This window comes from Micropterus salmoides, unplaced genomic scaffold (assembly GCF_014851395.1).
Source record: "Micropterus salmoides isolate LMB-PRFRI ecotype aquatic unplaced genomic scaffold, ASM1485139v1 Ms_hic_scaffold_8, whole genome shotgun sequence".
NCBI lineage: Eukaryota > Metazoa > Chordata > Actinopteri > Centrarchiformes > Centrarchidae > Micropterus > Micropterus salmoides.
The window spans coordinates 30915477-30932121 of NW_024044570.1; the positions used below are offsets into that span (position 1 = coordinate 30915477).

Below are 16645 nucleotides of genomic sequence, written 5' to 3' on the forward strand. Positions count from 1 at the left end.
GAATGATAAGTTGGTCAGATGTCTGCTCTCGCTCGAACTAGAAAGTAAGGTTCCATATTAATAGACCAGTCTGCCACAGAGCTCGTTGGGAGCAAACATTAGCCAAAATTCTATTTGTTACTACACATTAAATGAATTATAGCTTGTAGAGCAATATAGCTACGAATTTTGCCATTATGTCTTTGATAATCAGTATCAATGGTGAATGCTGACAGTTTACACATCATATGAAACGTTGATATTGCTTAATATGTGTCCCAGCAGAGAGCAACCCATGGCATTCCCAACTACTCTGGGTCACCCATAACGCACCGCATTTAGTACAAAACAACCTTTTGCTGTGGATTTTCATTAACAAAATAAAATACAGCTGGTTAGTAGTCCCAAGTTTAACTGGAATTTAACCATAAACATATGTTAATTATTTACACTGTTAAACGTACAAATATGTTAATATATGTTAATTAAAATGAAAGAATATCTGTTCCATCATCTGTGCATCAGAGTCCCAGGTCAACAAACTGAGAGCAAAGAGAGAGCTGTGACTCAAGGTAAATATATATACATTTCAGTTTAATGAAAAATCAAATGACATTTCCCATACTCTGCTTATTTATGTCACGCAATACTTTAGTCATGACTGAAAAATATGGTTTTAAAACATTTGTTTGTAGAGTATGATGTGTATGTATGCGCATATGTATTGATTGATTGATTTTTTTACGTGGAAAAGAGGAAGCTGAGTAAACCACTCCTGCTGAAGGGCTGTTTCTAATCATATGATGTGAAATATACCAAAATAAAAAAATTTTGATCTAAAACTGCTGTCTGTGTTATTATGATCTTATTTTGTCCTCTGAGAGAGAGCAAATGTGAAATCTGTATCATTTGTGACACAGCTAAACAACATTCTACCATCTTTATTGGAATGGATGGTTACAACACAGTATGCTGCACAATTTTTTGATGTACAATCATGGGCTATTTTAAAGTTAATAATGAGCAAAAATATATACCTGATTTAACCATCTCTCGATTAGGAGATTTCTTTGGAAGCCACAGACAACACTTAAATATTACAGTTAAATAAACTCTGGCACACCAAAATGACACCTGAATGTTCACTTTTAGCACAGAAAGTGAAGAGTGGAAAAAAGTTTTAAGAAGTTCTATTTGTTTGATAGGAATGTTTAACAGAACGCATGTGCCTACCTTTCAGCCTCCACCCTCTGATATCACTGCTTCTATCACATAAGAGGAGTAGCTTAGAAAGATGAGGCATCTACTTCTTGGATCCCCGTATATAGACTTGCAAGTTCCATGCATGAAACAGCATCACATGCAGCCCAGATCTTGATTCCATATTGGTTTCCTGAATGGTGAAAGCTGCTCATCAACAGTGACATTAGGCACATGGTTGTAAAATAGGGGACTGTTCAATTCTGGCAAATGTGGGAACAGCTTGTGAGTACCATTGTGGTATTATCCTAGAGCTTTAATCAATGTTGCCAAATGCTCTGCTCAAGATTCATATTAAATACTAAGATAGTAAGAATACATGAGGTGAGGTTTCTTTCCCATCTTGCTCTATATGGCACATCAGGAAAACATGTTTTAGACTTGTTAGAAAGGAATCATTACTGTTGGACAAATGGTCAAAGAAAATATTCCAGCATTAGAAGAAGTCAAGAAAAGCTGTAGTCGAAATAATTTACATATGCACAACTGACAGCAGTCATAAAGAATGACGAAGAACTTTTATTTGGGCGGTCTTGAAACCTAAAGAGTAACACTGAAGGAATGTAGGATCATATACAGGCAGAAAATAGACCTGAAGGCTATAAAGATAATTGGGGTCATGGTTACGCTTGTAAAATGCAGCTTAAATGGCAGCGGAGCTACACAGTGTTTGTACATATATGTATTAATTAAAATGAAAGAATATCTGTTCCATCTGTGCATCAGACAGACAACTAACAAATGTGGCTGAAATGCATGCTGTGCTGACACTGTGTTAATCACTGCCAAGGAAGCCACTGGGACAGAGGCAATTTCATATATCTTAAATCTGTTCTACAATTATCATCAGTCATGTACACAACTATATATTTGCTTTCTACGCACCCCTCTCCTTCTGTTACGTTGATATGATGCCTTGGCTTGTCATGTAATGAAAGACACATTTGTTTAGAAAAAGAAAGTGCAATTTAATTTAGCAAGGTAAAAGAGGAACTAGCCTTACAGTCTGAAATCCAAACCATAGGATTTATGTACTAGCAACACGTTTCAATGGATGTCTGCTATTCACACCACATTTGGCTTATGTCCCATATTTAGCTTTTGCTTCGTAAGCAAACCATATTCAATATAAGAAGTCAAAGAGGACAGAGCAGTGTGTGGTAGAAGACCTTAGGCGACTGCTTCTGGTAAGCTTTTCTTCTATTTGCTTAAGATCATCTCATGTGCTGACTGAGCCAACTATTATTTATGTTTTGTGTATTGATTGCATACTAGTTATGTTTTGTCTCATACTATGTATTTGTGTTTTTGGACCCCCTTGGAAACACGATGCTGCATCTCAAGGGGCTTTCCACTAATAAACTGAATTGAATGCATTCTTTATATGAGAAATTTGTTTAACTATATATATAAATATTTGTTTAACAAATTTTTGCTCTAAAACCTTTACCAATAACTGAAAAGATGTTGTGTTTTCAACAGGATTTTGGAATATAACAGGCTTTTGACAGAGAAAGTGTCAGGTATGAATATCTTTCAACTATCTTTAATTTGCATCTTATGTGAAACATTTCATTCAGCTGCCAAGTTTTTGTTAATTCAATTTTGTCAAAACTGAGATTAGTAGTAAATCAGTCTACAATTTTTTTTGAATGATCTAAGGTGAAGTCACTTGTGATGATGAACTCATGAATATTTTTATCTATCTTTAACTTGTATATGTCATATGTGAAACATTTAATATAGCTGTAAAGTTTTTGTTCATCCATTTCTGTCATAACTGGGATTAGTGTTAATCTTTACACTATCAACTCATTCTAGAAATAAATACTGAAGGACCTAAGTTGAAGTCACTTCTGGAATTTGATGGGGATGTTAATTATTTAGTTGACCTCAGTTATTCTGGGCTGCTCAGTCACGTGGCTTAAAGACATTAGTTTTAAAAAGATAAATAAGATTAAACTTATTTATAATGACCTCACAGAAATAAACTGCCACCATGAGTACGGACGCAGAGATGGCCGTTTATGGCAAAGCTGCCATTTACCTCCGTAAGCCAGAGAAGGAGAGAATTGAGGCTCAGAGCAAACCTTTTGATGCCAAGTCTGCCTGCTACGTGGCCGATGTCAAGGAGCTGTACTTGAAGGGAACAATCATCAAGAAAGATGGTAACAAAGTCACCGTCAAAGTCCTGGACACTCAGGAGGTTAGTATCATGAAGTCAGAGTCAACTGGTAATTAAGTATGATCAGTTCTGATTGTGACAAACGTCCTGTTCCAGGAGAGGACAGTTAAAGAAGATGACGTCTCTCCAATGAACCCTCCCAAGTTCGACAAAATTGAGGACATGGCCATGATGACCCATCTCAATGAAGCCTCTGTGCTTTATAACCTCAAAGAGCGTTATGCAGCATGGATGATCTACGTAAGACATTCCGCCTAATGACAAAAGATAACTAGTGAAAATTTAGACATAGAGTTAACGGTTGATTCTCTGCGATCACTTTCAGACCTACTCTGGGTTGTTCTGTGCCACTGTGAACCCCTACAAGTGGCTTCCAGTGTACGATGCTGAAGTTGTAAGTGCCTATAGAGGCAAGAAGCGTATGGAGGCTCCACCCCACATCTTCTCAGTCTCTGACAACGCTTTTCAGTTCATGCTTACTGGTAAGTCTTTACCATACCAATGTAGAGTATGTCAGTGTGAGGGTACTGTCGCAGAAATCCACAGTTAATTCCTTTGTTTTCCCATTAACAGATAGAGAGAACCAGTCTGTCTTGATCACGTAAGTTTCTCATTTGTTGACTTTGTTTAACATTGTCAAATATCTTGATTAAATTCTCATAAGTCTGTGTGTATGACAAGTGGAGAATCTGGAGCTGGAAAGACTGTGAACACCAAGCGTGTCATCCAGTACTTTGCAACAATCTCAGTTGGTGGAGACAAGAAGAAGGACACATCAAAGGTGGAGTAGATTACTGTAGGATGATTACAATTCAATGTTCTGTAAGTAAAGAAAACTTCTGTCCAAGGGAAACATAAAGTTATTTTCTGATGTCACTTCTAAACTTTGATTCTAGGGGTCACTGGAGGATCAGATTATTGCTGCCAATCCCCTGCTGGAGGCCTATGGTAACGCCAAAACTGTGAGGAATGACAACTCTTCTCGTTTTGTAAGTATGGAGGGATTTCTACACATGAGAGGTGTTGTTACAGATTCCCTGTGTGGAGGGATGTTAAAAATGCCTTTGTTCCAAACAGGGTAAATTCATCAGAATCCATTTCGGCACAACTGGCAAACTGGCTAGTGCTGATATTGAGACATGTAAGTAACAATCCTCATAGTACACACAAATGACTGCATTTGAGAATGGGCCAGGCTGTGACTTATGAACAACATTTGTAGATCTGCTGGAGAAGTCTAGAGTGACATTCCAGCTTCCTGATGAAAGAGGCTACCACATCTTCTACCAGATGATGACCAACCACAAACCCGAGCTGATTGGTAAACAGACTAAGTTGTTGCACAGTGATAAACTTTCTTACATTCTTCATATAAAACAAATCTATTGAGTTTCTAACCCTTTTTTTGATCTCCAGAAATGTCACTCATCACAACCAACCCCTACGACTTCCCCATGTGCAGCCAGGGTCAGATCACTGTGGCCAGCATTGATGACAAAGTTGAGCTGGAAGCCACTGATGTGAGTGACCTTCAAAACATTTACATATACTTTGTGCATTAAATGCAACATTAGAACTGCTCTTTTAAATGTATTTTTCTAAAGTCATTGTGTTTTATGTGGACACCTCCTCTGAACACAGAACGCTATTGATATCCTGGGCTTCACTAATGAAGAGAAGATGAGCATCTACAAGATGACTGGTGCTGTGCTTCACCATGGCAACATGAAGTTCAAGCAGAAGCAGCGTGAGGAGCAGGCTGAGCCTGATGGCACAGAGGGTGAGTATTTAATGTCAGCTCAAAGTGAATAGTTTGGGAACAGCAGTGGTAAAGTTCTTTGTCAGATTGGTTTCTGTTGTTAGAACCCGGTTCATCTTGGAGAGCAGTAAAATAAATTGGGATTGGAAAGGAGGTGGAATGCAACAACTGGATGGTTCTGGTTACAGTCAGTTGTTTAATTAACCAAGGAGGGTGCTTACACAAGGAAATACAACAGAAAGAGGCCATACGAGTGCTGACAAACAACAGATACACATAATGAAACAAAAGAGGGTCTTGTCCAAATACAGTTATTTAGCTCTAGGCTCAAAAACACACTAAAGAACAAAAAGAGGTCAGCCCCCATCAGCTTACAAAATACAATGAAAGAAAACAAACTAGCAGTTATTCTGCAAACTCAGAGGTCTCAAACTAAAGTCTCCAACTCTTGGTACACTGTATCAACAACAAGGTGATTTATAAAGGCTCGAAGAACACTGACTAAAGCCACTCAAACAGGCAACCGACAGGCAATACTAAGAAATACAAACACACGAAACACTCTCTATACTAATGCAATGGTAGTCTCTAGACTAACTAGCAAGGCCACCTGATCACTGGTTCACAGCCGCCCTGAGCTGTGGACACACAAGCTGGAGTGGAGTGCAGCTGGGGTTGATTGAAGACTCCTGATTGGTAGGTTCGGTCAGACCAAAGCCACACCAATCATAGACGTCAGCGAACAGCAGCCAAGAAGTAAGTGGTCTCATTTCCAGAGGGACGAATCCTTGACAGGGATTCACACAGCTGAATTTGCAGAATCACTCATGGAAACACCATAATTAATACTCACTAAATGGCAGCCAGCGGTGGTCATAACATAAACATTGGTAACACTGTCATGATGGACAATCACGGTCACATAATGTATGTAAATCATGTAACTATTTTCAGATGCTGACAAGGTTGCTTACTTGCTGGGTCTGAACTCCGCTGACATGCTGAAGGCTCTGTGCTATCCCAGAGTGAAGGTCGGAAATGAGTTTGTCACCAAAGGACAGACTGTACCTCAGGTAAGATACGGCTTAAGTTTTATGTTTTAATTGTAGCACATTTACATAAGGAAAAAGAAAATTGAGAATGTGTTAGTCCCTCTTCATTTAGTAACATCAGATACAGTGTAAAAGCCAATTATAATTTTGATCAATTAATTTACCTCATTAGAAAAAGTTCAGAATATCAGTAATCCAGCATTTTCCAAAACGGTTTATTTACTTTAATCAAAACACATCCTTGTTTTCAGGTGATGAACTCAGTGCCTGCCCTGGCCAAGTCTATCTATGAGAGGATGTTCTTGTGGATGGTCATCCGCATCAACCAGATGTTGGACACTAAACAGCCAAGGCAGTACTTCATTGGTGTCCTGGATATTGCTGGCTTTGAAATCTTTGATGTAAGCTTCATTTCCAATACTTCAGTAGATGATACTTTTTATGACAGAATCATTCTTATTGCCTAAAAGAGATTAATCTGATTATTTGTCCCCTCACAGTTCAACAGCATGGAGCAGCTGTGCATCAACTTCACCAATGAGAAACTGCAACAGTTCTTCAACCACCACATGTTTGTCCTGGAGCAAGAGGAGTACAAGAAGGAGGGTATTATCTGGGAGTTCATTGACTTCGGCATGGACTTGGCTGCCTGCATTGAGCTGATTGAAAAGGTAATGACTGAATTTTGTGATTCTTTGTAATTGTTCTTAATTTGACTTAATGTATCACTTAATGACAAACTTCTCCAAATTTCCTCCAAGCCCATGGGCATCTTCTCCATCCTTGAAGAGGAGTGCATGTTCCCCAAGGCCACAGACACTTCCTTCAAGAATAAGCTTTATGACCAGCATCTTGGCAAAAACAGAGCATTTGAGAAGCCAAAGCCCGCCAAAGGCAAGGCTGAGGCCCACTTCTCCCTGGTGCACTATGCTGGTACCGTGGACTACAATATCAATGGCTGGCTGGACAAGAACAAGGATCCACTGAATGATTCTGTTGTGCAGCTGTACCAGAAGTCCTCAGTTAAACTGCTGCCTGTTCTGTATCCCCCTGTTGTTGAAGGTAGGATAGTAACTTCATAAACAGATTTTAAGGTTGTAGATTCTGTATATTTCTATCTTACTGTAGCATGTTTTATGTATGTCTCGCCCTAACAAAACATGTGATCTTAAAATTATCAACAGAGACCGGTGGCGCCAAGAAGGGAGGCAAGAAGAAGGGTGGTTCTATGCAGACTGTGTCTTCACAGTTCAGGGTAAGGTTCAACATTGCAAACTTGGGTAAAAACCTCATCTCAGTTCATTCTCAAACTCACAATTGTTGCATTTCATGACAAGTGTTACCATTTTGGATCTACAGGAGAACTTGGGCAAGCTGATGACTAACTTGAGGAGCACCCATCCTCACTTTGTGCGCTGCCTGATTCCCAATGAGTCAAAGACTCCAGGTACATACAGAACATAATCTCAATGGAGTCTTTGGGGAGTGGTTATGTTTTCTTGGTATGGTTACTTACTATTGTGCTGCTTCAACAAAAATACTTTTTATTCAAAGAAGTCACTATAAAATGTGTTTTTTACAGGTCTGATGGAGAACTTCCTGGTCATCCACCAGCTCAGGTGTAACGGTGTGCTGGAGGGTATCAGAATCTGCAGAAAAGGTTTCCCCAGCAGAATCCTCTATGGTGACTTCAAGCAGAGGTATCAGTGAATATTTTAATACAGTTATTTGAGACTATTGAAAGAAAATGCTCACACTGACCATTAACTCTCTCACAAAAGGTACAAGGTGCTCAATGCCAGTGTCATTCCTGAGGGCCAGTTCATTGATAACAAGAAGGCTTCAGAGAAGCTGCTTGGCTCAATTGATGTCAATCATGATGAGTACAGATTCGGACACACCAAGGTAAGAACCATCACTGCATTCAAACGTTAGTGTAATTCAGTTCTCAAACTTTTCATGTCACGCTCCCTTTGCAAGCCAAAAAAAGTTCATGCAAGTTCCCAGCAAATTGGATTTCATTTTTATTGATTAATAACAATGCAGGCAATTGAAATAAACAAGATTATGGTTAGAGAAATGACCAGCATCAAAGCACTTTTGCTTGTTTATGTCACCATATATGAATCATATTCATGTTCACTCAAGTCCACTCAACATCCACATCCCCCCTGATGTGGCTCTACACCCCACAGTTTGAAACAACTGGTGTACTTACCAAGGAGGCTATGTTTTTCAGTCCAGCACGTTTGTTTGTTTTTCATTTATTTTTATATATTTTGTATGTGACAAGGAAGAAGTGATAGAAGTCGAGCAACCACCATCTGGCTATTTATAAATAGGGGAGTATTGATACACCAAATTCATGGTTCGGTTTTGGTTTTGGGGGGTGGTGGCATTATTATTGTTATTATTACATTCCATCTTGGGTTCATTAATAGTCAAAGTTGCAGGCATGATCAATCACAATTATGACTGGAGCAAAATAGTCAAGTGACACACGCAGTTGGATGACAATGAAATAGGTCTAAGGTGTACTATAAATATAGGCCTACTATAAATATAGGCCTACACCTTGCACTAACCTTAAATATAGACATGAAGGCACCACTGCAGATGTCACTTACTAACGTTAGTTTCGATTTCGACCCACATGCGGCGCACTTGAAAACTGAATCACGGATGAGCTTGAACACGGTGCCGTGAGAGACCAGGCTCTGTGTGTGTGTGTGTGTGTGTGGGAAGAAGAGAAGAGGAGCAGATTAAAGTAGTAAATAAACATGAAAATTAAGGTGGAAAATGATCTTGAATAACCTACTGTCAAAACAAATACGATATAGGCCTACACCGCTACCGCCCCCACCGGCCGCCGCCGCAGTTACACTGTCTTAATGAGAGCTCAACAGTCTGGGGAGCGGGTGTGTCGCAGATCTGTCTCGGATCCGCAACATGGCACCATGAACCTTTTGTGTTGCAATTTCGGCCTTGGATTCAGAACCGTTACAGCCCTATTTATAAAACACCTTTGCCTTAGAACCCTTGAACCATGTGGGGTACGAGAAAATTTATTTATTTTGTTTCAAAAAGTATTCACTATCTGAGTTCATCCTACTTTCATTTTTATTTATTGTTTGTTCAGGTGTTCTTCAAGGCCGGTCTGCTGGGTACCCTTGAGGAGATGAGAGATGAAAAGCTGGCATCTCTGGTCACCATGACTCAGGCTCTCTGCCGTGGTTATGTCATGAGAAAGGAGTTTGTCAAGATGATGGAGAGGAGGCACGTTGAAAACAGCAAATTCTGAATGATGGCATGAAAAATCATGAACAACGCTGCCAAAATAACAACTTGTTGTCCACAGGGAAGCCATCTATACCATCCAGTACAACGTCCGCTCATTCATGAATGTGAAACACTGGCCATGGATGAAGGTGTACTACAAGATCAAGCCTCTGCTGAAGAGTGCTGAAACTGAGAAGGAGCTGGCCCAGATGAAGGAAAACTACGGAAAGATGCAATCAGACTTGGCTACTGCCCTGGCCAAGAAGAAGGAACTGGAGCAGAAGATGGTGTCCATTATACAGGAGAAGAATGATCTGCAGCTGCAAGTAGCATCTGTAAGTACACATCAACAGAGAGTTGAGCTTTTTCATGTTTTTCAGTGGTTAGCTATGTGCTAACGTCTATTTTCATAAAATAAACTAGGAATCAGAGAATCTGTCAGATGCTGAGGAGAGATGTGAAGGACTCATCAAGAGTAAGATTCAGCTGGAGGCCAAACTCAAAGAGACAACTGAGAGACTGGAAGATGAAGAGGAAATCAATGCTGAGCTCACTGGCAAGAAGAGAAAGCTGGAGGATGAATGTTCAGAGCTCAAGAAGGATATTGATGACCTGGAGCTTACCTTGGCCAAAGTGGAGAAGGAGAAACATGCCACTGAGAACAAGGTGTGTAAATATTAATACATCTAGCAGATCAAGTAACATTTAAGCATTACCATTTAATAACAATATTTTTCTTGCAAACTTAGGTGAAGAACCTGACCGAGGAGATGGCCTCTCAGGATGAGAGCATCGCTAAGCTGACCAAGGAAAAGAAAGCCCTTCAGGAGGCTCATCAGCAGACTCTTGATGACCTGCAGGCTGAGGAAGACAAAGTCAACACTCTGACCAAGGCCAAGACCAAGCTTGAGCAGCAAGTGGATGATGTAAGTTTACAAAGTCTCTTGGATTGGAAAAGCAAGATTCTCCTTGAACGTGATGATTAAAAACTCATATTAATGTTCAGCTTGAGGGTTCTCTGGAGCAAGAGAAGAAGCTGCGTATGGACCTTGAGAGAGCCAAGAGGAAGCTGGAGGGTGATCTGAAACTGGCGCAGGAATCCATCATGGATCTTGAGAATGACAAGCAGCAGTCTGACGAGAAACTGAAGAAGTAACGTTGTTTTTGAATTTGTACAACCATTCCTTTAAAATGATGATCAGCTGCAGGAACTCTTACTATGTATGCTATCTATTATTCTCACAGGAAAGACTTTGAGATCAGTCAGCTCCTTAGCAAGATTGAGGATGAGCAGTCAATGGGTGCTCAGCTTCAGAAGAAGATCAAGGAGCTTCAGGTGAAATATTGTGTGTCATCAAACATTACTGTAGGCTTTTCCTGTTTTGTGTGAAAAAAAGGTAAAGTTTACTGAAAGACAACACACCTACATTCAACAGGCCCGTATTGAGGAACTGGAGGAGGAGATTGAGGCTGAGCGTGCTGCTCGTGCCAAGGTTGAGAAGCAGAGAGCTGACCTCTCCAGGGAACTTGAGGAGATCAGTGAGAGGCTAGAGGAGGCCGGTGGTGCCACTGCTGCTCAGATTGAGATGAACAAGAAGCGTGAAGCTGAGTTCCAGAAGCTCCGCCGTGACCTTGAGGAGGCGACTCTGCAGCATGAAGCCACGGCTGCCGCTCTTCGCAAGAAGCAGGCTGACAGCGTAGCTGAGCTGGGAGAGCAGATCGACAACCTCCAGCGTGTCAAGCAGAAGCTTGAGAAGGAAAAGAGTGAATACAAGATGGAGATTGATGACCTCTCCAGCAACATGGAGGCTGTTGCTAAAGCAAAGGTACACAATACATTCAATTCTATTTAATACACATCTTAGTGTAGTCAATAAGTTAAAATATGATCACTGATCTGATCTCTCTTTTACTCATTAGGGAAATCTTGAAAAGATGTGCCGTACTCTTGAGGACCAACTAAGTGAACTGAAGACAAAGAATGATGAAAATGTCCGTCAAATCAATGACAGTGGTGCACAGAAAGCACGTCTCCTGACAGAAAATGGTATCTACAAGTTATCAGTTATCTGTTGAGTGTTATTAAGAAACGTCACCCAAACTAATCATGACATCTTTCACACAAGGTGAGTTCAGCCGTCAAATTGAAGAGAAAGAAGCTCTTGTCTCTCAGCTGACCAGAGGCAAACAGGCCTTCACACAGCAGATTGAGGAGCTGAAGAGACAGGTTGAAGAGGAGGTTAAGGTAAGAAAACGTTGAGTGTACCAACAATACTTCCTGTGTGTTATTTCAACATTTTGCACACTGAATATTATTTCTTCCACCAGGCCAAGAATGCTCTTGCCCATGGACTGCAATCAGCCCGCCATGACTGTGATCTGCTGAGGGAGCAGTTTGAGGAGGAGCAGGAGGCCAAGGCTGAGCTGCAGCGTGGAATGTCCAAGGCCAACAGTGAGGTGGCTCAGTGGAGAACTAAGTATGAAACTGATGCTATCCAGCGCACTGAGGAGCTTGAGGAAAGCAAGTGAGTAACTTTCAAACAATAAATGTCCAGAAGTGCAGCATTTTAGCATAGCTCAACTGACAATGGTACTGCTTCTATCAATGCTTGCATTTAAGCAAATATCCAAACATTTAATTATTATTATTTTATTTCATATATTACTGGAAAAATATTATATATTAAATTAAGAATGTGTAACTTTCTTTAACTGAGAAACAAACTGCACCCCTTTCAAACAGGAAAAAGCTGGCCCAGCGCCTTCAGGAGGCTGAGGAGCAGATTGAGGCTGTGAACTCCAAGTGTGCTTCTCTGGAGAAAACCAAACAGAGGCTCCAGAGTGAGGTGGAGGACCTCATGATTGATGTGGAGAGAGCCAATGGGCTGGCCGCCAACCTGGACAAGAAGCAGAGGAACTTTGACAAGGTAACATTTACTTTGTGCGACCATAACATCGAATCAAAGAAAACTAACATGATGTGTATTGATTATTTAGTAAGTAAACTCTATTAATTGTGTTATTCAGGTGTTGGCAGAGTGGAAACAGAAGTATGAGGAGGGTCAGGCAGAGCTTGAGGGAGCACAGAAGGAGGCTCGTACTCTCAGCACTGAGCTGTTCAAGATGAAGAACTCTTATGAGGAAGCTCTGGATCAGCTGGAGACCATGAAGCGTGAAAACAAGAACCTGCAACGTGAGTTCCGAACAGCTAACATTTGCTTTCTTACGCTGTATTGTATGTACGCTTAACAGTATTAAACACATGCATCTCTCTGCAGAGGAGATCTCAGATCTGACTGAACAGATTGGTGAGACCGGTAAGAGCATCCATGAGCTGGAGAAATCCAAGAAGCAGGTGGAGACAGAGAAGGCTGAGATCCAGACAGCTCTTGAAGAGGCTGAGGTAATTTTCTGTTAGTGCGATCTTCTGAAAGAAAATTTTATTAATTATCGTTAATCCAAATCCTGTATTTGTTCCAAAATAAAAGCCCTCTAGCGTTTCAGCAGACAGAATCCCTACATTTCCTAACAAGGCTTTTATTGTCAAACATTTGCATGGGAGGGTGTTGTGGCAAAACCAGTGACTCACAGGGCTCCCTAACAGTACTTAAAATGTAGTTATTGCCATCTTGTGGCACCTATATGTTATTACAAGATACATTTGGCTTCGACAGTGACTGAAATACGACAATAATACTTAAGATAATGCAGAACAGGGTTGGAAATAGAATGATTATATTGGTGAATTTATTCAATTAAAGTGATGGAAATGTACATTATGCTTTGTTGGCATGCACATTATATAACAGCACCAGGAGTATTTAGGATCATCCTTTATTTATAAATGGCAACCTACCCGCCCCAAGCAATTATTTGAGACCTGGACTTTATTTGATGAAATACGGTATTTTAAAAGGCTTAAATGGCAGAAATTCACATTTTTTTCTCTGATATCATTAGGGAACTCTGGAACATGAAGAGTCTAAGATCCTGCGTGTCCAGCTGGAGCTCAACCAGATTAAGGGTGAGGTGGACAGGAAGCTGGCAGAGAAAGATGAGGAGATGGAGCAGATCAAGAGGAACAGCCAGAGGGTGATTGACTCCATGCAGAGCACTCTGGATTCTGAGGTCAGGAGCAGGAACGATGCCCTGAGAATCAAGAAGAAGATGGAGGGAGACCTGAATGAGATGGAGATTCAGTTGAGCCATGCCAATCGCCAGGCTTCTGAGTCCCAGAAGCAGCTGAGGAACGTGCAGGCACAGCTGAAGGTATTGTAAGACACAGAGCTGTTGCACAGGCTAAGGTCAATGCTCCTATTTTGTACTCATGTGAATATTTTCCTGATGTTTTTTCACCAGGATGCTCAACTGCACCTTGATGATGCTGTCAGAGCCCAGGAGGAATTCAAGGAACAAGCTGCTATGGTGGACCGCAGGAACGGTCTCATGGTGGCTGAAATTGAGGAACTTAGAGCTGCTCTGGAACAGACAGAGAGAAGCCGCAAAATCGCTGAGCAGGAGCTGGTGGACGCCAGTGAGCGTGTTGGACTTCTGCACTCTCAGGTGAACAACACAATCATTCCTTTTTCTAAATAACATGTGAAAAATCTGTCATGTGGTGACTTAAGTGACTAAATCTGTTTACTTTTTAGAACACAAGCCTTCTGAACACCAAGAAGAAGCTTGAGTCTGACCTGGTCCAGATCCAGAGTGAAGTGGATGACACTGTTCAGGAAGCAAGGAATGCAGAGGAGAAAGCCAAGAAGGCCATCACTGATGTAGGTTTAACTTTCCTTTGTTCTTAATTGTACATAATGTAACGTAATGTGTTTTTTTTCAAAATATTTCTCATTAACATTTCATGCCGTCTCCTTCAGGCTGCTATGATGGCTGAGGAGCTGAAGAAGGAGCAGGATACTAGCTCTCACCTGGAGAGGATGAAGAAGAACCTGGAGGTCGCTGTTAAGGACCTGCAGCACCGCCTGGATGAGGCTGAGAACCTGGCCATGAAGGGTGGCAAGAAGCAGCTCCAGAAACTTGAGTCTAGGGTAAGACAACTGTGTTAAGATTTGCAGTTGAACAAATGTAAGAAAAGATTTGGATCCTTAATGTTTGATGAATTGTCTGTTCTTTTGAAGGTGCGTGAGCTGGAAACAGAGGTTGAGGCTGAGCAGAGACGTGGAGCGGATGCTGTTAAGGGTGTCCGCAAATATGAGAGGAGAGTAAAGGAGCTCACCTATCAGGTACAGTCACTTTGAAAGTTAACATGTATAAATCAGTCTAACATATTATTATTACATCTAACATTTAAACATGCAAATTTACTTTCTATCACAGACTGAAGAGGACAAGAAAAACGTTACCAGGCTGCAGGATCTGGTTGACAAGTTACAGCTCAAGGTGAAGGCCTACAAGAGGCAGGCTGAGGAAGCGGTAAGGACAACATACTCATTTTCAGTAATGATAGGTAGATAACATGTCAGAATTATCTTATCAAACACAAACCCAGCTCTTTGCACAGAACATTTTGATTAAGTAAACATAAAGTAAAAGTACATCACAAATCAAAAATTTGTGGTATCAGTAGTTTGTATTTGTTTTGCACTACATAATCTCTATAAACAGATATTCGTATGAATTCAGAACCTGTAGTCAAGGTACAAGACATTGGTAACGAAGTATTCTGGTTTCCGCCTATTCCGAGTAGTATTGATCAATCATGTCATTTCTCTGATTCTGAAATGCTGCTTGTGGGAAATGCAGCCTGAAGTTGACGGAACAAAACGGGGTCACATAGAGCTGTAAAGAAGGTAGTAGAAGCACAAAAGGACAAAACAGTAACAAGGCAATAACGTGGGGCAGGCTGCACACTCCGCTGCTGAAACGCTTCTGAGACACTTCCAGCGGACGGACGCATCAAAACCGTGGCGCAGCCGTATTGTGCCATAGCAGGAGTCAGTGGATTCCTGGCGTTAGCCCAGATAAATATCTGTTATCTGAACCTCTGCTGGTTATACCGGAAGCCCCAAAACACTGGCCGTTCCCCGAGAGGCAGATAGCTGATAAGATCCTAGATTTTGCACTACCAAACTGTCATAATTACATATAATGTAAATCTAAAAATGATACTCAGTAAGTAACAATATTAAACTGACATTGTGGCTAGCAAATACAATACTGCAACATAGTATTACTTTATTCTGACAAAAACAATGGTAAAAAAGACTATTAAGCATTATAGCTAGTCTTTTTTTTTTATTTTGTCAATATAAACCGTATTCATGTTGCACAAAAATAATAGTGAACAAAAAAACCTTTTATACATTAAAATGTCTATACCTTTAAATTATGTTTATCTTGTATTCCAGGAGGAGCAGGCAAATGTTCATCTGTCCAAGTGCAGGAAGATCCAGCATGAGCTGGAGGAGGCTGAGGAGCGCGCTGACATTGCAGAGTCCCAGGTCAACAAACTGAGAGCAAAGAGCCGTGACTCTGGAAAGGTAAATATACAGCTGTTTAGTCAAAAACAAATCAAATTTAAATTCAAATGTAACCTGACAGAATGTTTATTGAAATTAATCTGATCACATCCTTTTTTATTTCTCTTTTTTTAGGGAAAAGACGCAGCTGAGTAAAGCACACTAGCTGACCAGCTATTTCTACTCATATAATATGATGTGAAATATAATCTAAAAATAAATGCTATTCACTTGTCGCTCTTTAATTGCTGTCTGCCTGCTCTTTTTCATCTTATTGTTTCCCCTGAGAGATAAATGTCAGACTGGGGCAATTGGCTATCCAGAACTCACATTTGTATAAGAATATACTACACAGCTGGCCAAACTTTATCAGCAAAAGTCCATTAATCTCAACAAAATGGTTGGTCCGTCAATTTGGGAGTATCTGGACCAAATCCCTCTCCCCCTCCGGATTCTGCCATGTCCCGTAATTGGCTCTCTTTAGTTTTCCCACCTCTGCCATCTTCCTACCAAACAGTTTAGCCATAAGTTCCAAACTAAAAATATATTTAACAATGCCGCTAGGTAGCCATTACAGCCTGCTTGTCTGTACTAGGGTTGCAACGGTATGAGATTTTCACGGTACGATCAACATCTCAGAAAAATTCAATTT

At 40.6% G+C, this 16645-nt stretch overlaps 1 protein-coding gene across 1 annotated transcript; it reads left to right on the forward strand.

Annotated features, from left to right (window-relative positions):
* Positions 1-3238: 3238 nt before the first annotated feature.
* LOC119893273 (myosin heavy chain, fast skeletal muscle-like) lies at positions 3239-16238 on the forward strand. Its single transcript, XM_038705304.1, has 39 exons — positions 3239-3445; positions 3521-3664; positions 3750-3906; positions 3998-4025; positions 4106-4205; positions 4321-4413; positions 4502-4565; positions 4647-4745; positions 4841-4944; positions 5066-5204; positions 6138-6256; positions 6487-6636; positions 6736-6906; positions 6997-7297; positions 7420-7490; positions 7595-7682; positions 7818-7935; positions 8017-8140; positions 9375-9511; positions 9594-9849; positions 9938-10180; positions 10264-10440; positions 10521-10666; positions 10760-10850; positions 10951-11340; positions 11435-11561; positions 11641-11759; positions 11843-12039; positions 12258-12441; positions 12542-12707; positions 12793-12917; positions 13475-13783; positions 13874-14077; positions 14167-14292; positions 14392-14562; positions 14653-14757; positions 14852-14947; positions 15883-16014; positions 16129-16238. Exons 1-39 carry the CDS (start codon positions 3239-3241, stop codon positions 16147-16149), a joined length of 5799 nt encoding a protein of 1932 aa, XP_038561232.1. The 3' UTR covers positions 16150-16238.
* Positions 16239-16645: the final 407 nt, after the last annotated feature.

Bases quoted from the DNA above. Each gene is read 5' to 3' on its own strand.
- LOC119893273 (XM_038705304.1), top strand. From the start codon at position 3,239: ATGAGTACGGACGCAGAGATGGCCGTTTATGGCAAAGCTGCCATTTAC. The intron at 3,446-3,520 runs GTTAGTATCATG...GTCCTGTTCCAG, and splicing joins AAGTCCTGGACACTCAGGAG to GAGAGGACAGTTAAAGAAGA. The intron at 4,566-4,646 runs GTAAGTAACAAT...CAACATTTGTAG, and splicing joins TAGTGCTGATATTGAGACAT to ATCTGCTGGAGAAGTCTAGA.